The following is a 25,680-nucleotide window of genomic DNA, read 5'->3' as shown; positions in this document are numbered from 1 at the left end:
GACGGGACTGGTTTGCCGGTGAAATTCCGTGTGGTGACCCGCTCAGAGCAGAATCCAGCTGAAGTTCGTGAGCACCCGTGGAGCGCTGGAGCTCTGGAGGGATGAGCGGGCGCTGGGTTTTGTTCAGACAGCTCGGACACTTATCCTGTGCAGGTCCCTTTATTTGATGCTTTCCGCCAGCGCGACTGCCAAGCCTCAGGCTTGTGATAAATGTAAGCTGAGCAGAAGCTTGCCTTTTTTATGTATTTTCCAGCCATGCCTCGGTGCTGCTGTGTGTCTGCAGCAGGGTTTTCCAGCCCGGCAGCAGCTCCCTGTGGATGCCAGGCGCTCTCACGTGCTGGGCCGGCACGGGGCCTGCTGCTCATGGAGCTGCCTGGGCTTAAATCCTTCTAAAGGCACTGTGGCTTTGAACCAAACTCACTCGTGTTCTTCAGCGTTGAAACACATTCACGCAATGGTTGGCTACATTTTTCTGAATCTTTAATTAGAACGTGCAGATATCTGCATGGAGCTTTGGCTCATTTGGGTTCGGTCTGGTAGAATTATCTCCCAGGGGAGACTCATGTCAGGCTCCAGCTTAATCACAGTAAATCCAAACTTAAGCACTAACAGATTTTTATTGTGTAATGCATAATTTTAATTTTTGAGAGGCTACGGGATTAAATGCTCGTGTAAATAGGGCTATGTACCCCCCAGTGATAAAAATACCTTCATTCAATAAGGTTAGAGCTGGTTACACAATTATACTGAGGGAGGTACTAAAGCTGCTTGTTTAACTGCAGCTCCAGGCCTTCCTGGTTCTGCCAAATGGTTGATTTTCTTCAAGGATTCTACAGTACTTTCAGACTCAAGTTATTTTTTTTTTAGACCAATCCAGGAAGTAGAGACTGTGCTGTCACCACTGCCTGAGCAAACATGGCCAGATAATACTTCCTGGCAGGTCAGGATAGCCAATCACCATTTATCACAGTGTGCAAACAGTGGCAGTGGAATATATTACTTACCCCAGATCAATTTGTTCTCTGCTGCTTGTGGTCTACCAGTTGTGCCTTAGGTTGTGCCTGCTTGAAATCTTAATCTTGGCTTTTGGATGTTACTGGCAGAAGCAGTTAATGTGCAAAGTTGTTAAATGGCTTTTAAATACACAGAGTATCTGACCACTGTTCTTTGGGAGCAGGGAAGGTTTAGAAAGTCAAGTCTTGAGCAGATAACTAGATACTACAATATTCTTAACAACCAATGGCTTTTCAAGTCTGAAACAAACAAATGCAAATATCAAACTTGTTATTGGTCTGACAGGGTATTATCACACGGGGAATGTTGGTCTCTGCCACTTGCACAGGAATTGTGCAGCTCAGTTCTGAGAGAGGACAGATCTGGTTTCATTCATGTGGAATACGTAATGGCAGACATCACATGAGTTATTCCCCTTGCTGCTTTACTAATGTGCTTGAATTGATTTTAAAGATTTTTTTGTTTTCCTATTATATCTTGCCAGCAGTATAGTTTCCAGTGAATCAAAAGTATCCTGTGAAGTAGCGATAGAACTTGTTGTTACTGGCCTGTTGTTTCATTTTTAATGCCTTGTTGAGGAATTAACAGCTTGAGGACTGTGTAGAGCCTCATTGTCTAATGGAAATCATGTGTTCAGGAAAGCAAAATGGAGGCAGGAGGGCTTTGCACAGCCAGGCTTGCTGTGAGAAATAGGTGTGGGAAGCAGGAATTTTCTGTGAGCAAATTACTTTTTCCTAAACTGAATAAAAATTATTTTCCATTTAAAAAATCTGTCATCAAATAAACAAGTTTAATACTGGAAGAAGTGAGGTGTGGTATGAATAAAATATGCTGTGGGGCAGAGTGATATAGAAAAGGATTTGCATTAATGGGGTGGGGAATCAGTGCAGAGGGGGGCCCAGACCCAGAGCAGGGAAGGTTTGGGCAGGGTTGATGCTGGAGGTGGGAGATCTGCAGCACTAAACTGTGATAGCAGAGAGAGGGGGAGATCCCTGTCCTCAGGAAGAACCAGGTCAGCTGTCTGGCTGATGTGCAGAGCAGGGTGCTCGTGTGCACTGTGACAAGTGGAAGAGAGATTAAAGTGGCATGAGGGGAGAGAGTGCTGAAAAGATGAAAGGATAAATAAAACACTCCAGGCTGAAAAATAAAAATGTTACTGGAGAGACCTGATGTGACCTAGTTTAAAGCAGAAAATAATTCTCAATGTGCATTGAAGAAGGTTGGAGTCTTTCCAGGATGTTGTTGGGGAGGTGATTTTTTTGTCATTTGATGTAAATGGGATTGATGAAGTGCAAATTTCGTAGGTGTTATCACAGGGCCTTTTAGACATGAAGCATTTTCTTTCTTTAATGGTCAGTCAACACCTTTTCCTCTTTTCTTGGGTATCCTTCCTGGTTAGTTTTTCTTGTCAAAAAACATACTGTTACACCCTACAAGTTTTTCTGTTGCTCATTGGTTGTTTTTTTTTTTTCCCCAATAATTAATTCAGGTGGCTGGGACTAAGTGGCAAATTTACTTATGTCAAGTTAGGCCTTTTAACCCATGACTTAACTTTTTTTTTAATAAATGTGGGCATTTATTTTTACTTTTCGCACAAAGGTTTGAATCAGTTTCATGATACAGGTGACTCAGGTGTCGGTTTTAGTTCTTCAGCTATGTCTGGAATTAAGGCAAGACTACATATCTGTAAAAATCCCCTGCCTCTTAGTCTCCCCTATCTAAAAATGACTCTTTAAATGTGTTTGTTTAGACGTGAACCACTGGCTCTTATCAACCTCAAAAAGAAAAATGAAGAAACGGGGGAAGAAGAGCTCGCCTCTCGCTTGGATCACTGCAAAGCAAAAGCCACCAGGCACATATTCCTGATCAGGCACTCACAGTACCACCTGGATGGCCGGGCTGATAAAGACAGGACTCTGACCCCACTGGGTAGGTATCACCAGCAGCATCATGCTCTGCATCTTGAGGAAATTATTTTTTACCTGATGAGGTCAGTAACTCAGCACTGTTCTGGGTCTTGCTGCCAAACCTCAGTCTACTTTCTGTATTCCTTTGTGGCAGAAAGATGTCATGAATAAGTGTGTTTTCTTCAGTTTTGATCCAGACATTAAGATGTGATTTAGAGAGTTCTAAACACATTCAGAAACTTGTCAAAGGCAACTCCAAATTATCTTAAGGTTGCTTTAGCAAACTTTCATGCCTGCTGATGTAATTCCTAAGGGCTGTGGCTCTTAAACTTCATTGAGATGGATTTTTCTTGTGTTTCTCTTAACTTCATCTGCTGATTTATTAAAAAGAAAACACCTCTGACTTTCAGCTGGAGTGTTTATAATTAAATACATTCCACTTTTGTCACTGTTTCTGGGAGTACTGCTAATCACTTACATGAATTGAGGATAACCTTTGTCTGTGTTAATCTTAACTCACTGATCCTGTCACTAGGTCTCAGATGCTAATTAGTATTACTTTTAATTATGTACTTGAAAAGCAGTGAACACTTCCTTGATTATATATTTGCCAACACTGTTTTCCGAAGGGAAAGAATTATGACTGTGGATTTTTTTCCCACCCACATCTCAATTACTGGTGTGCAAACAGGAGTGAAATGCTAATTGCAGGCCCCAAGTGCAGTCTTAAACTGGTAACAAAGCACAGTGTTAATCCTGTCTCATCCTGTGCCTTAAGTGACTTAACCTGTCTGTTGTCTTTTCACCTGGCTGCCTGAAGGGTGGCTGAACCTGCCTGAGGCTGCCCAGGTGCTGTGAACTGTGCCAAGCTGGTGTTGCCTTTATGAACAACAGCACACTGTCAGGCCTGAGGGGGATTGTTGCTTCCTGGGGATGAGGCTGGCAGGGATATTGATTTCACTTTCAGTGAAAGTTGCTGAGTAAGTTTTGGGTTTTTTTTTTTTCCTAATTGAAACAAAGAATTTTTTTCCTACTGATGCAAGTATGACTTGAAATTGTCCAACCAGTAAGCTTGGCCTTAGTAGTGGCTCTAATGAAAATGTTGTCCAGTTACTTTTTGAAAGGAAAAAGCCCAGCATTGATGTAGACCTTTTATATCTGCTGGACAACTCTCTTGGTAGTTTGTGCAAGGTTCTAATGGGAATGTCACTAATTTCTGTAATGAATGTGCTTTTTAAGGTCGAGAGCAGGCTGAACTGACTGGACGCAGGCTGGCAAGCTTGGGATTAAAATTTGATCAGATTATCCACTCCTCCATGACTAGAGCAACTGAAACAACTGAAATTATAAGCAAACATCTCCCAGGTAAGAGACTTTGCCTAATTTTTCATTGTCTTCTGATTCTTAAAACTGCTTCCAGTAGAATTCTAAGCTTGTCCTTAAGGATGAGATGTTATTTAGCCATTTCCGAGCCCTGTGTGAATGTCTGTATTTATAAAGAAACCTGTAATTCTGCTTGTTTCCAGTTTATCTTTAAAAGTACAAATACACTTTTCCAAAGTGTAACAGACAGGCCGTTCTGTTCAGTTGGAATAAGTTGTCTTGCCGATGGCAAAACAGTTTTGTTGGGGAGATTCATGTTGGAGAGTAAGCCTTCCTCAAAGAAAGACTGTGAAAAATGTATTGATTGGAGAGTTGTGGGGCTGTTTGTAATGGCATGTGAACAACTTGTTTCTGAATGTGTATCTAATATTTCAGGAGTCAAAAAAATCAGTACTGATCTGCTGAGAGAGGGAGCACCTATAGAACCAGACCCTCCAGTCTCCCACTGGAAACCAGAAGCTGTGGTAAGTTTTTCTTTAAAGTTTTTTTTTATTCATGGTTTGGGGTGTTTTTGAGTATACTCTGTATGGACAGTAGCAATAACTTACAGTGTCTGAGCTGATGTTTGTTATCCCAGCCCTTAGATAATTGCATTCTTTCCTCCTGCTCAGTAAGAGTGCAGAGCAGTTAAAATAACCTGCAGTGCTTGAGCATGAGTTCAGCCCCAAGGGTGCACCCAGTGACCAGGAGCTCTTGAGGAGATGAGGGATGCAGGCAGTGTTGCTGTGAGCTGTGTAACTGTGCCCTCAGCAGTATTACGAAGATGGAGCTCGCATCGAGGCTGCGTTTCGCAACTTCATCCACCGAGCTGACGCCAAGCAGGAGGAGGACAGCTACGAGATCTTCGTGTGCCACGCCAACGTCATCCGCTACATCGTCTGCAGGTATGGCTGCCTGCCCTGCTCCTGGGGCTGCTCCAGGGAGGGCTCATCCTACAGGGCTGGCTTGGGCCACCACTGAGGGGGGAGATGAGTTGATTTCACTTCTTTGAAGTGTTGGAGATCAGTGCCTGCATTGTGAGCAACTGCTGCTGCAACTTCATCAAGGTACATTTGATAATTAGAACACTTCCATTCTAATTCTAAAGCAAAAATGGCTAAGTCAGTGAAATGTACCCTTTTCTGTACATCTGGACAGTTACTTTAATTACTATATGCTTCTGCTTCCATAAACCTGAGGGTAGTGCCTGTTGGAAAAGATTACAAATAGATGCATTACTGGATGCGTCTCTTTGAGGTGACATGAATTTGAGCTTACATAATTAAAGATTGATTCTGTTTTGGGAATTCTTTACTGATGGATATTTTTGAGTTATGTTGAAGTTGCATTAGTGTGTTTTTGCAGTACCATCCAGTATTGCATTATTGGGAGAGGGAGAGTGGATCTTTCCAATAACATCAAGGTTGTTCATAAAGGAGAAAACAGTTCTGGATCTTTGCCTGTCTCTGTATCCAGCCAGCTGAGTCTGTTTTATTTCTCTTCCCCATCAACAAAGCATTGTCTGTAAGATAATTTGTCGTGAGCAGGACAGATGTGATTAAACTTTAATCTGATCAATACCTACAACAGTTTCAGTTAGCTTTATTTAGCTGAGCTAGGTAAATGCTAGCCTGTCTGCTCTGTGGGCTGTTTTAGAGCTTTTCAAAATTGCTGTACTTGAAATTATTGATCAGGTAAACAGGTTATTGTTTCCTATGCTAATAAATACCATGTTGTTCCTGCCAAGGCTTTACCTGAAATACTTACATACTTTTTCTCTTTGCTGTTGCCTTCCTCTTCATTTTAATGTCTCTTCTGTGCCTTTGATTGCAGTCAATCTGATAGTACAAAAATCTAGCTTGGCTGTAGCTGGTATTTCATTTTTTGGACTCTCCACAAGACTGTCATAAGAGCCAAAACAAAGTTATTCCTCAGTATCAGAGGCAAAAGCTGTTTGAGGCAACATGGTATTTTTTCCAGCTGTTTAATACAATTGATGGAGCTCCTGAGGCTGTTGAGTTAGGAAATTCAGAATGACTGCAGGCCAGCTGTGATGCTGTGTTTCTGTCGAAGTCACAATGTACTTGTCCTTGTCCTTCCTGGGGAATGATGTAGCCCATTGAAAGTAGTTCCAGTGAATTTCTTCCCTAGGTGTGTGCAGGCCACTGGAGGGAATCCTGTGTGGCTGCCTTTGCTGTGGGGGTGTGGCTGGAGTGTGACAGTCACAGTTTGCCACATCCAGGTCCTCTGCTCAGGCAGCCCCTGGGTGCTGAGCCAGCTCTGTCCCACCTGCTCAGGTGCTGTGGTGCTGCTGCAGCCTCGCTGGGCCATCCCCTGCCCTGGCTGTGAGGGGCTGCTCAGAGCACTCCCGGCAGCCTCACTGTGTGGAGCTGCTGCCTTCTGTCCACTTGAACTAATCCTGTCAGCAGTAATCACACCCATCTGCTGGACTGTGCTTAGCCAAGGGCACTCTTGGCCCCAGTCCAGTTACCAACGCTGTGGTTTTACAGCATTTCCACAAGAAAAGGCTTTTTTCCAAGGCTGACTGGGGGCATTGGTACACAAGCTCCACAATGCCCAGCAATTTTGAGTTTCCTCCTCCTTCTCCCCCCTATCTGGGATAGAAGATAATGCTGTGAGGGCTTGGTTAATCTAACTGTTCAGGAATTACTAATAGATGTGTTTTTGTCCCCAGAGCACTGCAGTTCCCCCCAGAAGGTTGGCTGCGACTGTCTCTCAACAACGGCAGCATCACTCACTTGGTGATCCGTCCCAACGGCAGAGTGGCCCTTCGCACGCTGGGTGACACAGGTTTCATGCCTCCAGACAAAATCACACGCACCTGAGTGAGCCAGATGGATGGAAGGCTGTCCAGGAGCTGCCTCTAGTCTCTTTGCACTAGCACATTCTGCTACAGTACCACTAGATTTTTATTACGTTGGGGTGTGATGCTGTCTTAAAATGTCCTTTAGCCCCATTCCTCCTTCATATTCATCTGCCTTTCAGTCCAGAAAAGAAGAAACCTTTGTAAGCCTGAACATGTCCAGTCCTTAAGTATTCCCCAAAACTCAAAGCTGAGCTGTGGAATACAGGTTGAATGTCTGCTCAGCAGTTGTAAGAGCACTGACTTTTCCCTCACCCCGCTGTGAATTTCTCTAACCAAAGCTTGCTCCTGTGGGTATTTTTCTTGTGCAGGAAAGCGATTGGTGTGAACAGCCTTGTATCACACTGCAGCTAAAAGAAAAGATGAGCCAGCTTGTTCCAGCTCCTCCAGAAGTGACAAACAGGGAATTCTGCTGTCCAAAGGACAAAGGGATAAAGCTTCAGTTTTTGTAAGCTGTTGAGTGTGTATGTTGATGTTGTGTTATTGTTCCCCTCTGCCCCCAAAAAGCCCATGTAAACTGTGCCTGGAGGTTATGAGCATGAAGGAAAGAGGGTAAAAAAACATTTGCCTCAGAGCTGTGGTGCTAGAACTAACTGCTGCTTATATTAAGTGTTCCACCATCCTCAGGATGTCCTTTAAGATGTTTAAAGAATATTTTTCAGGCTTGTAAAGCCTTTAACCAAAACATGGTCTGGAGAAGTCTGTAGGGATGGGACTGTAGCAGTAAGATGGGAGGAAAGGAAAGCAGCAACCTTCTCAAAGTGCTTTCAGTTACTGATATATTTTTGAGTGCTCTTTCCACTGATTTGTATTTGTTGATACCTTACTTTCAGAGTAGAGCAGTACCACCACTGAGTTCAGGGTAGTGATGCTGCAGGTCAGAGGTGCTGCAGCACTGCAGCAAACTGCTGTTGCCAGAATGGTGAGCAGGTGGCCATGGGGTGGCTTGTCTAGGGCGAGTGTATAGGACAGGCATTGGGCAGAATGCTTCAAGGGTCCCCTTCATACAGCTCTGATGCTGCTGGGCCTGTGGGAGGGGAGGGCTCAGAAGCATTCTGAAGCTTGCTGGCTACCCTGAGCTGATGTAGAAACTTGGCTCAGTTTATAGTAGATCAGCAGACATAACTAACTTGTTTGACAGATTCTCTGATCAATAAGGATGTTGATGATGCTGAACTTAATCCTGTCAGAGCTGTACGAAGCATAATCAGGGCACACAGCCTATGGAGAAGAGGATTTAAGGGCTTGATACTGAACTGCTGCTACATCAGGATAAGTTCAAGGAACAGAGTAGGGAACAAACTGATTATTGTGTAGTATAAGGTGTGGGGGGCAAGAGGAAACCATCATGACATGTCTCTCATTGATGGAATGAGAATAATTTATCAGTTTTTGTCTATTAACTTTTTTAAAGTTTTGAATAAAATACTTGGTCTGTCTGTCTTTCCTGTCTCTTCAGCTGAATGGCTGCATGGGCAGCTGTAGCAGGTGTGGCTGGAGCTCTGCAGGGACTGCTGGTGCAGGACCTGGTGTGTCCCACACTGCTCAGGGCAACAGCTCTTTCACCAACCACCTGAAATGTAAACTGGATGTGGGAGCCAGAGCAGTTAATTGTCATCAGCCACAGAGCTGCCCAGGAGGGGAACTGCTGTAGCCTGAGCACAGCCATTTGCAGGACTCTGTCACCACCACAAGGAACCAGCTCCTGTGAGATGAAAATTCTGTGATTTTTAGTGTTGTGTGGGTGCACATGTACCCTCTCACACACATCCCCTTCTACAGCCCCTGTGTCAGTGAATGAGCTCTTGGTGGGCAACCAGAGGACACAACACCTCTTTGCACAGCTACAGAAATTAACAATAGTTTTGGTGACACTCAAGGTGGGGGTGGAAAGTGTGAAATTTAAAATTATGTCTTTTTTACCATAGGCTGAGTTCATGTCTCTTCAACACTGTCAGACTCTTAAGTCTTTGGTGGTGTAGTCCATTGTCACTGTGCACACACACAAAAGCTGCAGGTACTGTACAAGCAAGGCCTGGACAAGCCAGTGAGTTGCCCTGTCATGCCCAGCTCCTCCTCCCCACATCCCATATTCAACACAGCTATTCATTTCAGCTATTTATTTGATTTTAATAGAAAGTGGGATACTTCTGTATTTTTAACATGACACTTTGCTAATTAAAAAACAACCAACAAAAACACAGCTCTTTTGCACCTTTAAAAGTGAACTTTTGGCCAAGAAAACACAATTCAAGCACTATCACTCTGATTTAAAGTGTCTCCACAGGCTCAGTGTTGAAGGGCTTTCTTCACAAAATCACAAATGATCAAATCGCTGCATAAATTGCTATTTCTGTCATAGCTGAAGTAACATTGTTAGAAAAATGACCTCGTAAGTGAAGTACAACTGGACTAATGCACATTATATAACACAGTTAAAAAAATACTCTCCTGACTGAACCAAAACAACATTACAAAGTGAAAGGCAAGGGTGTGGGGGGTGTCTGGCTACATGTACATACCAGTAACATACATTTAAATATTAAAAAAATAAAGCAAAGCATAATAAAAGTAAAAAGGACAACGAACTAGAGTGTTAGTATCAGTCTCCTGGCTCAGTAACAAACTCTTAGCAAAAGGGCAAGGCTGCTGTACCACAGCTGTGAAGGACCAGGATGGAGAACAGCAGCTGCACCCACAGCAACTTACCCCAGCAGTTTGGCTCTAACATGGTATTTAGGCAATTACATCAGCTGATCAATTTCTCCAGAATGATAAAGATGTAATTTACAATAAATTATTGAAAAAACCCAACCACCCAGTAAAAAAAAAAAAAAAAACCAAAACACCAATCTCAATTCTTTTGGAGTAAAACTCTATGTATGTGGGATCTTAAAATATTTTGAGACCATGGAGCCTACTACATAAAAAATTAAAAAAACAACCCAACAAAAAACCCTTATGAAATAAGTCAGTTAACATACTTATTAGCAGAAGGTTATGATTTTGGTTCTGGGTTTTTTTTAAACATGTTTCCTAAAGTATGACACCCCCCAAGCCCCTGATACTAGTCTGGAATATGACTGAATGAGAGGCATTTATGTAAAGTAGCTCTTCCTAATGTCCAGCTCCATAGAACTAGGTTCAATTTTAACAAAAGAGTAAAATAAGCCTTTTTTTTTAAATAATTTCTAAAAGAGGAGTCTCTCCCCCCATGGAGAGCTATCGCACCAAATAATCCAACTTAGGGACATTAAAAGACATCCTGTTCAGAAAGCCCAGAGAAAAACTGTATTTTATCTGCCCATAGTAAGTGGATGCCACTTTTTAAAAAAAACTTCCAAAAGAACAAAAAATTTAATTAAAAAAATATATTACAAAAGGCACTACTGAGCTTGCAAATGCATTAAGTGCAGTGTTTAGGTTTGTACCAATCACGAAGCTGTGAGGGTGCACAGTTTGTGTAGAACAGTCACTGCCGTGGGAGAGCCCCGGCTCTGGAATGGCCCCGAGGGGTGGGTGGGACCCTGGGGGAGGCCGGGCCAGCCCCTCCTGCCTCCCACCCGTGTTTGCTCAACTCGGTGCCCTTCTCTTCCAGCCCTGCCTGGTGGCTCTGAGCTCTCACTGACTGTGTGGCACCAGCCCATCCTAATCCATCCCTTCTCACCAGCACAGTCCTGCAGAACTTCATTTTCTGATCAGATTTATCTTGTAACAGTAGATAGGTCTTTTTTCTTTCTTTTTTTTTTTTTTTTTTTTTTTTTAACCTAGAGAGCTGTTTCTGGAAGCCTTTCATGCAACATTACAAGCACTAGGCTTGATATGGAAAACTCTCTGGAGTTTTGAAAAGCTTTCTTATTCTCAGCATCACGCTGTCAAAACAAGTCATTCTTACAGAAGGCTGCAGAATAAAATTACTGACTGCTGTAACAAAAACTCATTACCACATCAACACTAGAGACACAGTAAAAGCTCAGATTTCATAAAAATATTTTGTCCTTAGTCCTCTCTCTTTACAGCTGGGAAATAGCCACCTCCTGGGCCACTGGCTACCATGCTAATATATTACAAACCAGACCATTAAGATAAAGTATCTTGCTGGTAAATTTGCTGAGATTATTGCTGATGTGCTTTTCTGTAATAACTATTCAAATCTGCTAGTGTTAATAGTGTCTCTGGAGAAAAAATAACCAGCTAATTTTTAAGCTTTTCTTTTCCTTAAATCTTCCCACTACCACTAAAGGAATCCCAATAGTTTCTACAGTGCCCTGTTTCTAAAGCACTCAGTAGATCTCAGTGTCTGTAACAGCCTCAGAACAAGCAGAGCCTCGAGGGTCTCTGTGCAGATCTGTGCACACACACACGGACAGACAGGTGAGGGTGGCTGTGGGTATCAACTGCCCAGCCCAGCTGGCTGGAAACACTCTCTGCTTCTGCACAGGGGTTCACATCCCTGCTCCACACGGCAAAGTTATCCTCGCATTCCCAGGCACATTTTAGGCTTTTCCCCCTGCAAGCAGGAGAACATTTCTGCCATCAATCTCCTCTCCCACGTTCTATTTGCTGATGATGCATTTCCTCGACTATCCAAGGTCAAGAAAGGCAGTTGAGGGCTGTGTGTTCATTACAATGAGGATAAGTAGTGATAGCAATTACCACCATTGCTAAGGACAGTTCAGCCCACTGTGGTACTGGCAACAAGGGTTAATTCAGCTACTGGACAACTGCACTCACAAACTTCTTGCTTATCACCAGTAATAATCTACCTCGTCTGTGGCATTAAGACATATACTCCATTGTTTAAACATACAGTTGTCCTCAATTGAGGAAAAATAAATAGCTGAGTACAAACCTCATGTCACCTTAGTAACATTGTAGTTTTTCCTCCACTCTAACAATGAGAACAGAACTGAAGTCCCAGGATGAGGAGTTGCACTCTAGTGGGCAGGAGGCTCTGCAAAGTAGCGCAGGATGCAGGCAGGGCTGTAGCGCCCGGGGCTGCCGGGCTCCGGAGGGAAGGAGGTGCCGTGTTTCCCCGGACTTCCTGGGATGGGACTGTTTCTTCCTGAACTAGGATACACTGAAGCATTTGGAAGACCAGCAGCCATGGATTGGGACTGGAATCTTGCCTTCAACGCTGGACTTGGCCAACTGAAAGAAATCAGAAGTCATTGTACATATTTTAAAGGAAACCGCAATAATGAGAGCAGCAGTTTAACTAGAATGACTTTCCATCTCAGAACCAATGCACCAGCTGAGGAAAATCCTGTATGGTAAGAGACAGGTCTGGAAGAAGAGAAGGAACAGGAAGAGCATGAAATATTCTATTTAGATTGTTGCCCAATATTCTACATGTTCTAGATTCTATATATTCTATATTCTATATAGATTGTGTTGCCCAAATCAGTAATACATTATTTCTTTCAAAATGGCCATGATGACACACACCATCCTTCACATGAACAGTTATTTTGGACTGGGGTAATAAAGAGTAAAAATAAAACCACTTAATAAGACGCATAAAGATAATAAATTCACCTTAATATCCCTCAGCACAATCTAAGTACCACAAGGCAACAAACACAACATTCCTGCACTGCATCAACAACAGGGATGAATTACAAACCAACAGCACAACTATCACTGAGTCCAGTGAAGGATCCAAGTACCAAATCAGTAAAATGAGACACTGGCCAAGTGGAAAACAGTCACATCTGATTTGTCTGTGGAGACATGCTCAAGTTACTTGGGACAGCAGTAGAATGGAAAGAACATGACTGCAGCATCAGGAAACTCTTATCAATAGACAACAGACAAAAAGACTTTGGTGATTAACTTCAGAACACAGTTAATTCTGCTGAATTTATAATAGGGGTTTGGGAGCAACAAGGCCTGCAATTCTGCTATTCAAGCTGACCTGCTAAAAATGTACTTCAGCTCCTGTGACTGAGTTTGCAGCAATACCTTTGCCTGTCAGATGAGGAGTACGATTGCACTGCGTGTTTCCATTTGTAAATCATTGGGAATTTCTGGGGATCAATCTCTGCTCCTTCTATAGCTGCTAAGACATCACCATCCAGCTTCGAGGGCTGCTCCCTAGAATGGAAACAGAACTAGATGAAAACCGAACCATTTATTTGTTCAGGCAATGAAACACCCCAATTCCAAACCACTTAGTTTTATATCAGCAGAGACTGTCTGTGCAAGTAAGAGTTTAAAAAGGCAATTCTTACCCAAGAAGGAATAACTTTAAATTGTAATTTGTGGGTGAAGTCTTCGAAAGAAACTTCTGGGAAGAAAGTTCTTGACGTTGCTGTGGCTCCCTAGTCTGAACCCCAGGTTCTCTGGACACTCTTTCCTTTTCTAAGGATATTCTGTGGTCTGTCCTTAACTTGGTCTCTCCATGTTTTCCTGTAACACTTGGCTCGGAAGAACTTGCCAGTGACACTGCACAGCAGGTCTTGTCCAGAATGCCCTCATTCTCAGTTTTTTCAGTGATTTTATGAGATACTCCTGCAACCTCTTGTTCTTGGAATGACAGGCCTTCAAATTCTGACATCAAATTAGAAACAGGTGACATGAGGCATTCTGACCCATCATGCAGCTGCTTTCTGTCACTGATGATCCTTTTACTGGACACAGGACTGCAAAACCCATTTTTGCTGGCAGCAGCCCCCTTCTCATAGTGCCGAGGGTGAGCTGAGGTCTCTATGATGTTTCCTGCACACTCCATGGACAGGATATCACACTCAGCATCTCCAATGGCATCAATGCTGGGCTCCTTGGGCACCAGAGAGGGGCTGATGTTTCGTGCTGCATTTTGTCTGTTTTTAATTTCTTCTAAGCTCATGTCATCATCATCCTCATCCAAAAATGCTCCAACAGAAATGGAATTGCAGGACTTTTTGCTTTTGCCTGTAAACAATTTTAACAAGAGCAACACATAAGACTTTAAACAGCATGTCAAGTACATAAGCTAGGACAAAAATGCACAATCCTAATGCCTTATTCTATTTCCTGAAGACCTCTCTGACTATATGTAACAGCATGAACTAACCTGACTAAAGCTAAAGTGCAAAATACACACATGGCAAGCAGTGGTCTAAGGTATAAAAGATTTCCTGGGTTTTGCTTTTTGTGTCTTTTCAGGTTCACAGTTGTAAAGAATCATTATTTTCTTTTTTAAATGTTATTTATTCCATATCTGTGGATTACAAAATTCTATGTTTTAAGATGAATGCCCAAATGCTCGGAGTGAAAACATACAGAGGTTTTCTTACAGGGATTTCATTTGGGGGCTACACTCAAATAAACTACTTCAAATGAAGGATAAAGTCTGTACTTCTACATTCACAGTTGGCTTTTATTTTGATGCTGTACTCAGACTGTTTGGATAACAGGTGAATAACAGCAACCACAACAGGTGAATACTGCTTCCCCTGGGCACCAAGTTTTTCTGTCTCTCTTCTCCCCAGGTACAACCCATTGTTTGCAGCATTTGCCCTTTTCTTACCAGAGGGATGTGGAGTTTTATATCTATTGCAGGTTTCATTTTCCCCTGTTTCTGGCTGAGCCTTTTCGCTCATTTCACGATGACTCAGGTACTCTTCTAATTTTTGCAGCCCCTCCTGGGAAGACAGATCAACAAAACAGCCCAGAAATTCCCAGTATTCAACCCACGGGAACCCCAGTTCATGAGCTAACTCCCTGCAATAAATAAAATAAAACGAATCATTTGTGAAGACATAAGTATCAGTTTGACAACAACTTTTCTGACAACATTTTAACAGCTACAAACAGGAGCACAAAGAAGCAACCAGGCAACACAATCCCACCACAACAACAGTCTGCAAAAGCACACACACATCCTTAGCAAAGTATCACCTCATTTGTTCTAGAGTATTTTTTACATTTCATCTACTATTTTTACAGTTGGCAGCATAAACATTGCTATCTTTAAGTTGACTGTATCTAGACATCAGATAGAGAAGAATCCCCACTGATACTGCATGCACCAGCTTTTTCTATTTGGGAATGGGAGAGGGAGGAGGAAGCGAGGGATTATTTTGAAGAATGAAATGCAGTCAGCTTTTAACAAAGTATTATTTCCATATGTTGCTGATAGAAGGTATTTTAGCTGCAAGGACACACAACACACACAGAGCTTTTATAAAACAGCCAATTTGTATTAGAAGCTTTTCATTCTGCTCCCTTTTAACAATCCCTCACTTTCACAGAACAGGCTATGCATCATTTTAGATCTGACAAATGAGGCAAGTAAATGTCTGTGAAAAGCATTCCATACATACCATCAATAACAGCTAAAATATTTTTAATGCCAAAGCTAAGAAAGCCAGGTCTCACATTTTAACTATCTTATTTACACAAAAATATAGTAAAAATCCAACTGCAAAACATTTCATTATTTCTGCAGTAGCTTTTGCCCCAAGATATTGTGCAGTGAGTAATAACTGTAGTCTCAGCACAGTCTTTTGCTTTTACATGATCTATTATTAAGTTTTTATATTGATAGTCTTTCAGATACCTTCCAACTCTTTCAACACCTCTCTCCAGATCAGATTTCCTGACATTGTGAAAGAAGCCAGCTCTCTCTCGAGGTGGAGTCTTCCACAGCCTGCGAAATTCTTCAGCCTTTAAAAAACAGAAACAAATTCAAAAACAACCCCCACAGTATGAACTAACTCAGTGCTGGCTACACATCTACCCACAGGCCTGGAAGATGTTTAGCTGTTTGCTGTCCACAAATTCTGCTCAACTCCAGCTATGAAGGATCTCACACTGGATCTAAAGTTACTCCTTTCACTAATGATGGTTACTCTGATCTCTTAACTGCTCATGAAAGAGAAGGACCATAATGTACAATCATCTGAAAATCAACTGCACAGACACCACATCTGCCTGATTTTAACGTGTGTGCAGCAGGAAACAGACGTGTCTTGTGATTTTGCCATGTCATTCTATTTAATTAAAAAAGATTCCTGGTCATTTTTTTCTAGTATGCAAAAGGGATATTTTTAATGTACAGACTTGCTACAATTATTAGAATAAATTCTTGCAGTCTATTTTGAAGTTGGAATGCCTCAGGGGAAATTTTTTGCAAAATCCTGCACTTCACTTTATACGACAAGGATCACAATGATGACTAAGAATTACATTCAGACATTAAAAATACATGTCAGCAATCAAAATTATGAACTGCTTATACCCTAGAGATTATTTTTTGGAGTATAAATGATATTTAAATTTCTGCCAGTTGAACAGAAAATTGATCAAGAACTTTTAGAAGAAAAAGCATTAAGCATTTTGGTAGAACTCAGTCTTAAAGAATGCAACCATCAGTCCTCCACTGTATGTATTCACTGTTTCTAAAGCAGTCATATTTGCAGCATGTTCACATTAAATAAATGAGTCAAACAAACACCTGTAAGTCTGGAATATATTTAACAGATATCTAAGTATTCCTTCTGAAAACTGAAGATTTTGCTTTTCCACTATACAGTCAATACATTTCCAAAACCATCCCAACACCTACTACTTGGTTGTCAGTTTTTCCATCTAGCAAAATATATTTACGTTAATTCAACAAGCAGAGGTTAACATCCAGTGGCAACTTCTAGAAATGAGATAAAGATACAGTTAAGGTTTTTAAAACTGATTCAAAAGCTGCTTTGAAAGTCTTTGCTTCAGGTTAGAAAGCTACAGCAACTGTAAGAAATGAAAGGTATGCTAAAGGTGCCCCTTGAATAGATTCCAAGAGGAAAAAGAAAACAGTTTTTGACTGAACTTCTACTCTTTTTATTTACACCACATTTCTGTTTTCAGAAAAAAAAAAAAAAAAATTACAAGTTTCTGTGCTTCTCCACGGAAGAAAATCCATCTCCTCAGCAAAGAGAGAGCCACAATCTGTTCTGGGAGCAAGCTACACCACACAAGGAACCCTGTGGGGATCTTTATTCACTAAAAGGAGAAGCATGGGCATTGGAGTCACAGGGAATTCTCTCCTTACCTTTGAGGGGCTCATGGGGCCTGCAAAAGCCCTGATGGACAGCACTGGGTCTTTGGGGCTGCCAGGGTATTTAGGCCAAGTTCTCTGGGGGCCATCATCCGTCTGGTCAGGCGACCACGGTGCCCCAATGACTGGAGCTGAGGAATTGTCTTCTGCCCTCAGGAGTGGAACATAATAGTGACCTAAAATAAATCATACAGAGCTTTCTCATTCAGCTTATATTACATCAGCCTGCTGCTTCCTCCTGGACTACCAATGCACCTGTACACGGAACCATCTTAGTAAAACTACTTGTAATTCAGACTCACTGCTCCAGTGATTACAGATCACATTTTAGTGTAGGTTCTCTTTCAAACACAAAAACATCTGCAATAATCCCAAAAGCCCTTCCCTCGGGGTCTTTAACATTTTTCACAACCTCCTTTTGCAAATACCTAAACACACGACAAAACAGAGAAAGTTCTGTGTCAAGGAAATTATAAAATGACAAGACTCCCCAGCATGACAGATACACCTCTTGCCCTGCAAAAGGTTTTTGTTTCTTTTAGATTGAACACTCTGCTCCAAGCTTACTCAATCAGGGCCATGCCTGTGTTACAGAGCCATGAGGGCAACCTTGTGATCCATACATTAAGAGTGCTGACTGTCATTTAAAAGACAAAAAGTTCTCCATCCCTGCTCAGTGTTAGAATTTCCCTTTGGTTCGCAGAGCACTGTACAGCAGCATCATTTATGAACTCAAATGCTACAGAAAGCAAACAGGAGACAGCCAAGAGCCAAAATACACGCCTGATACAGTACCAAACTCTGCATACAGACCTTTCAAGTACTCTCTTATCTTTTCTTTCAATTCGGCAGATTTGTTCTTGCTTCTTTCACAAACTACCTGTTAATATAATTGTATTTGTTAGGGCAGCGTAATAATCTCATTTTCAAATCAACTGCAAAGTGTTCTTTCAGAAAAATCACATTATTGGCCCCTACCCATCTCACCCAGTACTTTTAATTCATAACAGAGCAACTAAAATACATCCAACTTCATAAATTCTGAAACTTTTCCAACTACACAATCGGTATAAAATATTTTTAATGTTATACAGAATTTACTCTTTAATTATGACACTAGCACCTTACTACAAGTCTTCCATCTATGGTAGTCAGTAATGTCTGAATATGAAAAATGCTGATGAGGATAATGTTTCTGGGATTGCTGTGGACATGGAGAGACTTACTTCTGCTGGAGTTTGATCATATTTGTTTTTTGGATTTTTTACAATGGCTGGGTGTGAGGTAAGCACGTTAACCACATCCACATTCCCAAACTTGCAAGCAAAATGCAACGGAGTATCAAACCACTGCAGTGGGAAAAAGGAAAAAATTCACATCCACTTAGAAAGATTATAAAGTCAATACCACACATTTAATTTTGAGACTGAGGAAAGTAAATACATGTCATGACTAATTATCTCAGCTCTTAACAAATCTGTTCCCACTATGGCGCGGAATAATGATTACCAAAACCCACAGAATTCATGGACAGCTCCCCTTCTGTTCTGTTCTCTTTCAGTCTCCCTTAACTCCTTCCAATAATAATAATAATAATAATAATAATAATAATAATAATAATAATAATAATAATAATAAACCAGGTAACCCCCCAAATCTTACCATTTTATCTGGAGTGTTCAGGTAAAGGTCAACAATATATTGGATGCGTTTCCTCAACATGACATCGTTATCATCTGGGTACATCAGCCGCATAAATTCTGGATTTTCCAGAGTGTCCAGCAGTAACTGGCAGATAGCAGGCTGATTCTCCTTGGCAGCAACATGCATGACATTGTACCTACACCCTTCCTGGAAAAAAAAGACCAGTATTAGAATGAACCTCAACCTAAACAGCTTTCTTACACCCAGAGATGTAACTGATTTAACTGTGAAAATACATGGGTTCCTACACAGAGTTTTACATGGATATTTTTGTAAAGATTTATCTTTACACCCGTATTATTGTTATAATTAATGAAATTATTCTTACACTCAGTGCCTTTATTTAAGGAAAGAATGTGGCAAAAAATACATTAAGATATTACACAATAAAGGGAGGTAGGATGCCCAGTTTAGATAAAGAGTAGGAAAATGGGTATAGATATAAAAAATTCAGCTGCTTTGCTATATTACATAAAAAATTTCAACAACTTCACAAAGCTGGTCTGATGCAAGTTGAAGATAGTCAGTGTTTGCTAAATGGCACCTTATACATGGTTTTGGAATTTAATAGAGGCACTTAGGTAAGCAATGCTGTAGGAACACCTAATTACAGCCTAGGCCCTACCCTGGTCCTTAAATTTAGTCTGTTTTAAAAAGGTTGTAATTACTTGGAGGAGACCAAAGAATAAGAAGACAAGCCTATTCCTTGCACTACTGATGACAACTATTCCTCCTCTGAAGAACTGCACACTCAGTTCCTTTAGCTCTGCTGCAGCAAAGGCAGCTCTCAGGGGGACTTACAGAGAAGTGCCCCAGCTGCTGTCAATGAACAGAGAAACCCTGCACTGGGTGGAGCAAGGTGTCTTGAAGGAGAAGCAGAAAACATCACTCCTTCCACTTCTGCTTTCAGGCCCCAAAAGCTACATCACTAAACCAGAACCCGGATTTTCGTGTTTTGTTGCTGGTTTTTCACCTGTACAATAGTTGGGTTGTCTCCTGACCCAATCAGGTAACGAGGGTTACTCCAAATAAGGTCTGAGAATGTTGCTGTGTCTCCTTTCTCCACAGCTTTCCGAAGCTTAGCTGTGAGATCTTGAGTCCGTGGACTTTTGTAGCTGTTGGCTCTCTCCTTATTTGCAGTGTCACCCTCAGGGGAGCACAAGCCATCTATCAAAAAACAAATCACTCCTTTCTAGATACATTCTTTCCATGATCACCATCTGCACACCCAGGCCCTGAAAATTATGCTTTTAATCTAAACCATGTATTAATTTGGCATCTTTAATATACAGGAGTAAGGAAACTGAACTCAATAACAAGACATTTAAATACACTAGTAATTAGTAATAGGGAGGGAGAGGAAAATGATCAATCAACTTGTAAAAGTGTTTCAGACTTTAATAGGGACTGGTAAACTTTGTAATTACCAGTCTGCTCCCATCCCAAGCAAAATTCAGCAAGAAACAACCATTTTCTCATTATTAAAATTGCTTCTGCAATTTTTAGGAGTTCCGTAACTCCTAAATCACTTTAATCTAGCAACAGGGAACACTGTGAAATATGATCAGTGCTTACCATTTTGTTTCTGAACTTACAAATTTACTTAAGAATTGAGTACAGTTTAAATATACTGTGCAATTTTATCAGCATCTTGCTAAACCTGAAAATCCTGAAGTCCATGAGTAAAAGTGAATCCTAACAAATATGACCATGGAATACTAAGCAAGGTATCCATGCAGACCATTACCTACATTTCAGCTTTAGAAGAGTAGCAATGGTACTTTACATTGAAAATATTTTCGACATGTTCAACATTTCTACACTTAAAATAAAAGTTGTTTTAAACTTCAGTTTCTTCAGTGCTTCACCTTTGAATTTTTTTCTGTTATTAGTGCATTGGTAAGGCAGCTGCTGCTTCTCTCACAAAAAGAAAAAATCAATGCTGTCTATTGCATCTACTGTAGAGAGATGAAGTTCCCCACTTACCTCTGTTAAATGATCCCATTTTCACTGGAGACAAACATAAAGAGGACTTGCCTGGAGATGGGAAATAATCACAGATTCCTTTAGCAAATTTCTCAGCATCCTCTCTGTTTGTAAAAGCTTTAAAACGGGAACCCTTTATCATCTTAACAGCCTGGAGAGCTTCCTTCCTATCTTCATAAACATGTATTCTCTCTGCAACAAGAATCATCAAAGTTGCATTGTTTCAATAATCTCAGATTTCAATTCCTAGACAGATTACAGAATTCTAAGACTATCATTCCAGCTTTGGTCTCAGACTGTTTCTCTTCCAAACATAACATAAAGGTCAAAAGTCCTTTTAAATCTTGTCTCTTGGAAACTGAGTAGGAGCCTCCCACACTCTCCAGGTAATGTCAGGCGATCCCTGTACAGGGCTGAGCCATTCCCATCAATCAACACCCTTTCAGTGGATGGGCCACCTTCAACAAAGCATTTCAATTCCAGATGGAAAAGCAAACTTGGAGCTTATTCACCCTGAATTACTTTTGATGCTGCCTTGCTCAGAAAGACCAGCTTTGTAACTGATTCACAACTTTAAGATCTCTACAGAGTATCTTAGATAATAAACAAATCCTTCTTCTTCTCCTTTAAATGATATTGTTCAGATAAAGATATCTTAATGTGCCTTTTCTTAGTAAGAATTCTTACTACTGTCTCAGAGGAAATAATCCGGTGCACAACTCTACTCCTGTCAGGAACAGAAACGAAGATGTGAAAACTTTTAGAAGGGATCATTTAAGCTTTAACTGATGACAATATAAATAGTTTTTTGATTGTTTATTTACAGGGTTACTTTTTATTCTTGAGAGGGATTTAAGGCACAGGATGGGTCCCAGAGTAGCAATAAGAAATAATCTTCTTCATCTGAGCTACACAGATTAGAGGATCCTCATATGTAGGAACTGTAATGGTAAACACCTGGGATGTCTTGAACTGTTGTTCCTTTGCCTCAGAATAAATACTATTTATAGGAACAAAAAAATACTTCAAACAATGCTTACAATACTAATGCAGTGGTGTTCAGAACAACTGTTACATAAAAGAACTCTACTCAGCCATGACCAAAATGCTTTATCACTGGAAATAAGGGAAGTGAGTATTTACCATTCCTGGCCAATATGTCGTCATAAACTGGGCAAACACCATAGAACAGCGGAGGATCTCTGGATGGTGTCTGAGCAGTGATTTGTGATTCAGCACCACAGGCTGGAGCTGAACAGTTCATGAGTGTCACAGCATCTTCTTCTGGAGGGTTCAGACCCACACAGTACCCAAAGTCTACCTCCTCAGAAGCACTTCCATGGCCGTTGTGATTCACTGGGACATTTCCAGCAGCCTCCTCTGGCATAGCAGACCCTTCCTCCTCCAGTGCTCCTTGCTGCTCCAACAGTGCCTGAGCCAATTTTTTTTCAAAAATAAACCTTGTAGTTGCAGTAATGGGCCCACATTTCAGTCCTGCTCTCACAATCTCTTCTCTAAGCTCATCGTGGCTGAGCTTCTTTAATCGGGATAATATTGTATCCATTGTTATTCCACCTACAGGAAGGGCAAAAAGGGAGAAAAACTGTAAAAACCAAAACTTCTTCTGCTACTTAAATGGTGTACTAAAGCAAAGGAAAAAAATGCCTCTTAGCAATTTCTTGGGATTCTGAAGAGATCCTTGCAGTGCAGAAAAATCAAAATTTTCAATTCAATGTTTTTAAGCTACCAGACACATCGCAAGTTTACTTCCTCCTCTCTCGACCACTTAAAAGAGTTTTTACAGCTTGCATTTTGTTCTTGGTAGTCCTTTTTCAATTTCTTCTAGAGTGAAAACTCATTCTAGAGCATTTACTCATTAAAAGAAATATTTGATTCCTGACAAGAAGGCACAATTTATTTGTGCAATGCAATACAAGGACAGGAGCACCAGTCAGCCCCAAGACAAGGGGCTGCACCTCCAGCTAAAGGCACAGAACTATTTCTAGTATTTCCTCAGGACTTTCTGGCTGACAGAAGTCATGGGGACAAGCACAATGCAGCAACCAGGGCAGGCTTTCTCTGGCTGTGATGCAAGGCTGGAAATATGTACACAGCATGTTGTTTCCCAGGCCTGTTTTGAGAGCAAACAGCCAGAAGAAAAAAACAACTGATCTTTTCAGATCTCCCTCTCCAACAGAAAACAGAAGCTGGGAGAATTTCTCCATTTCCAAAGGAACATCCTTCTCTCTGCTATGATCCAATTCCCCAGGTTCATGTCCCTCCATGTAATCCACACTGACAGCTTCCACACTGCTCAGCAAGAAGACACTAAAACCAAGCTGATGCCAACACAAATTCCTTGCTCTGAAAAACACAGCTGAAAAATACAGGATTTGGGCAGCTCCAAAATGTAAGAAGCTTTCCCATTATTTCATCAGAACTGCAGCCATGTACCTGCAGGCAGGCTGTGATTCCCCTGGCACAACTGCTCAGGAAGGGAAGCTCCAGACAGGAATGATTCAGCTGTGCTATTCCCTCAGCCTGCTTCACTCCTGCCTTGCACGGCCCCCTCCTCCACTGCTGAGCCATTTCATGAGCCTTGTTCTGCTTTGGACAGGGTGTATGGCTGTTTTAGTACTTTATTTTCAATTTCAGGTTTCATACTCAGTTAGTGAAACTTAAGACTACTTTTTGTATATTTAAAAAACCTAAATGCACACAGTAAGTTTTTGTAGCTTTCAGCAGCCATCCATACAGCACCACATTAAGTTTCACTGCAATGTGAGTTAGAACAAACACATTCCTAGTATTAGGAAACACTATGAAAATGTACTTAATGCCAAACTTCAACAGTCCTTCAATTATTACAAGTCAACAGTCATGTGAGTTTGAGGGTTGTTTCCTTGGAGGGACATTTCCTTTGGGAGCTGTCTCTTTTTTTTTATGAACATCTTATTTTGAATGCCTGTGGTTTAAGAACAACATAACCTCAGCCCCTGAATATTTCACAAGTATTAACTGGAATCTCACTGAAACAATGGGAAATGAGAGTATTTCCAATTAAAAACCCCACCAAAGAGCAGCAGAGCCACAGCTGATGCTGCTGAGCCACCTCCCCAAGGTACTGCAGCTCCCCTGTGATTCCTGAGCCTCCAAGCAACCTCACTGTTTCGATTATCTGACTTGCCCACAACAGATTATCTGACTACAACAATAGGTATGAAAGATCCTCTTACTTGTTTTCAATTCTTAATCCTCTATTTTTTTAAAATAAAATTTGATACCAGTATGTTTCAATTAAGGGATGTGCCCCTAAGGTCAATTAAAATATCCAAACTTGCTATTCTAAGGATTTTCCTTTTGAGACTGCATAACTGTAAAATCACAAGAAAGATGAAAACTCAGGGGGGTGAGAAAGTTCACTGCAAAAACAGCTCAGTGAAAACACTCTGAGCAGTCAACATAACACCTTAAAGAATTAGCTGAGGAATGCTCCTATTTTTAGGGTTCAGAACTAGCACAATCATTCTGCAGAAGAGCAGACCTGTACATATATATAATTCATGTATGGAGAGTAGACAGGAACACGCAAAAATCCTTCCTGCCTTGTGGTTAAGCAAAAAAATGCTGTGAGGGAGTGATTTCTCATGTTTTGACAGAACCTGGTACCTAAATCTTAGTGCTCAAAATTTTGTCTGTTAAAAAAAAAAGTTATTTATTTTGTGTGTCTATTACAACTCTGCCACAACTGAATCAAAATGAGATGGCAAAGCAGACCAGCAGTGAAGAATGAGGTTTAAGATCTGCTGGTAGTATGAAGAGTTTTCTACAGGGCGTTTGGTGTGGAAATAGGGAAAACATTGTTGGAGTGACAACACAGAACTCTCACAAAATCCATTTGTGTTCTGACAATGAGATTTCAGCTAATTTAGATAAGCAATATTGGTTTTTAATTTCATTACCTATTTTGATCTGTCCAAAACAAAATGTGTGACTGCAAAGAGCAACTGCTCATATTGAGACAATCCTTCGACCGTTTGTTACGTGCAGGTGCAAAATGAGATTATTTGAACCGTAAAATGTATTATATAACTGCAAATGATCCAGAGCACAGCCAGCACTGAGGTTGCTACTCTTCTAGTTCAGCACGTAAGGCCTTGTGAGTTACCTTTGCAAATATGAGTAACTGCTTTAACAACATGTTCTAGGGTTCTTCCAAATCAATCAAATCCTGGAAGAATAGGCAAGAATTGTATTTTTCTTTATCTCACTGGGTCAGTATGAAGCAGCAGAATCTACTTCCAAAAAGAAATTAAGACTAGACCCAAGACAGAATGAACGACTGACTACTAAGGATGGCAGTATTATTTTACTCTACTCTTATTAAATCTTTCAGTAAATGAATAATATAAAAAAATATTCTTTTAGGTTGGGGTTGTTTTTGTTGGGTTTTTCTTTGTTTTTCCGAGGCAGGAATGGACAGTCACATCCTGTCTTTGGCTGTATTCGGCTGATAGGATTTGCATATGTTAGAGCAACCGCGGCTCCGCGATGGGGTGATTTGTCTGTACCGCCTGTGGGCAAATGAGCCACCAGTTATGAACTACGTGGCTGAAAGGGAGCTGCTGAACAAACTTGAAATAAACCACGGGAAAAGAAAAAAGGGAGGGGGAAAAGGGACAGCTTTTCAGGGAGGAGAAACGCACACCTATGTCTAGACCCGGGCCGGGGAGGGTGCGGGAGGGGATGCGGGAGCAGCGGGAGCAGCAGCAGCAGGGCCGCGGGAGCGG

General features: G+C 41.2%; 2 protein-coding genes across 4 annotated transcripts in view; one reads left to right on the top strand and one right to left on the bottom strand.

Moving 5' to 3' along the window:
* PGAM5 (PGAM family member 5, mitochondrial serine/threonine protein phosphatase) overlaps positions 1 to 8,610 on the top strand; it is a 9,360-nt gene extending 750 nt beyond the window's left edge. The window contains exons 2-6 of the mRNA XM_031057465.1: positions 2,765 to 2,943; positions 4,161 to 4,286; positions 4,680 to 4,768; positions 5,058 to 5,188; positions 6,979 to 8,610. Of these exons, the coding sequence (XP_030913325.1) occupies positions 2,765 to 2,943; positions 4,161 to 4,286; positions 4,680 to 4,768; positions 5,058 to 5,188; positions 6,979 to 7,129 (676 nt within the window). The 3' untranslated portion in view covers positions 7,130 to 8,610. The remainder of the gene's footprint in view (positions 1 to 2,764; positions 2,944 to 4,160; positions 4,287 to 4,679; positions 4,769 to 5,057; positions 5,189 to 6,978) is intronic.
* Positions 8,611 to 9,272: 662 nt separating this feature from the next.
* Positions 9,273 to 22,461, bottom strand: ANKLE2 (ankyrin repeat and LEM domain containing 2). 3 transcript variants are annotated; one of them, XM_005421445.3, is made up of 12 exons: positions 22,034 to 22,461; positions 20,891 to 21,082; positions 19,878 to 20,071; positions 18,863 to 19,051; positions 18,427 to 18,549; positions 18,014 to 18,080; positions 17,195 to 17,376; positions 15,713 to 15,819; positions 14,681 to 14,874; positions 13,401 to 14,082; positions 13,132 to 13,263; positions 9,273 to 12,318 (listed from the first exon to the last, which is right to left on the bottom strand). In XM_005421445.3, the coding sequence occupies exons 1-12, from the start codon at positions 22,452 to 22,454 to the stop codon at positions 12,105 to 12,107; spliced, it is 2,697 nt and encodes an 898-aa protein (XP_005421502.3). In that variant the 5' UTR covers positions 22,455 to 22,461; the 3' UTR covers positions 9,273 to 12,104. The 3 variants fall into 3 exon arrangements, with proteins under 3 accessions (XP_005421502.3, XP_030913238.1, XP_030913236.1); XM_031057378.1 differs by having other exon boundaries at positions 15,713 to 15,751; positions 17,226 to 17,376; XM_031057376.1 differs by having other exon boundaries at positions 20,942 to 21,082.
* Positions 22,462 to 25,680: the final 3,219 nt, after the last annotated feature.

Source organism: Geospiza fortis, unplaced genomic scaffold (assembly GCF_000277835.1).
Source record: "Geospiza fortis unplaced genomic scaffold, GeoFor_1.0 scaffold408, whole genome shotgun sequence".
Lineage (NCBI taxonomy): Eukaryota > Metazoa > Chordata > Aves > Passeriformes > Thraupidae > Geospiza > Geospiza fortis.
The sequence above is the reverse complement of the archived record's forward strand: the minus strand, read 5'-3'. Positions and strand labels throughout refer to the sequence as shown.

Bases quoted from the DNA above. Each gene is read 5' to 3' on its own strand.
- ANKLE2 (XM_005421445.3), bottom strand. From the start codon at position 22,454: ATGGATACAATATTATCCCGATTAAAGAAGCTCAGCCACGATGAGCTT. The intron at 18,081-18,426 runs GTAAGTCTCTCC...TTATATTAACAG, and splicing joins ATGATCAAACTCCAGCAGAA to GTAGTTTGTGAAAGAAGCAA. The intron at 14,083-14,680 runs GTAAGAAAAGGG...AATTGTTTACAG, and splicing joins TAAAACTCCACATCCCTCTG to GCAAAAGCAAAAAGTCCTGC.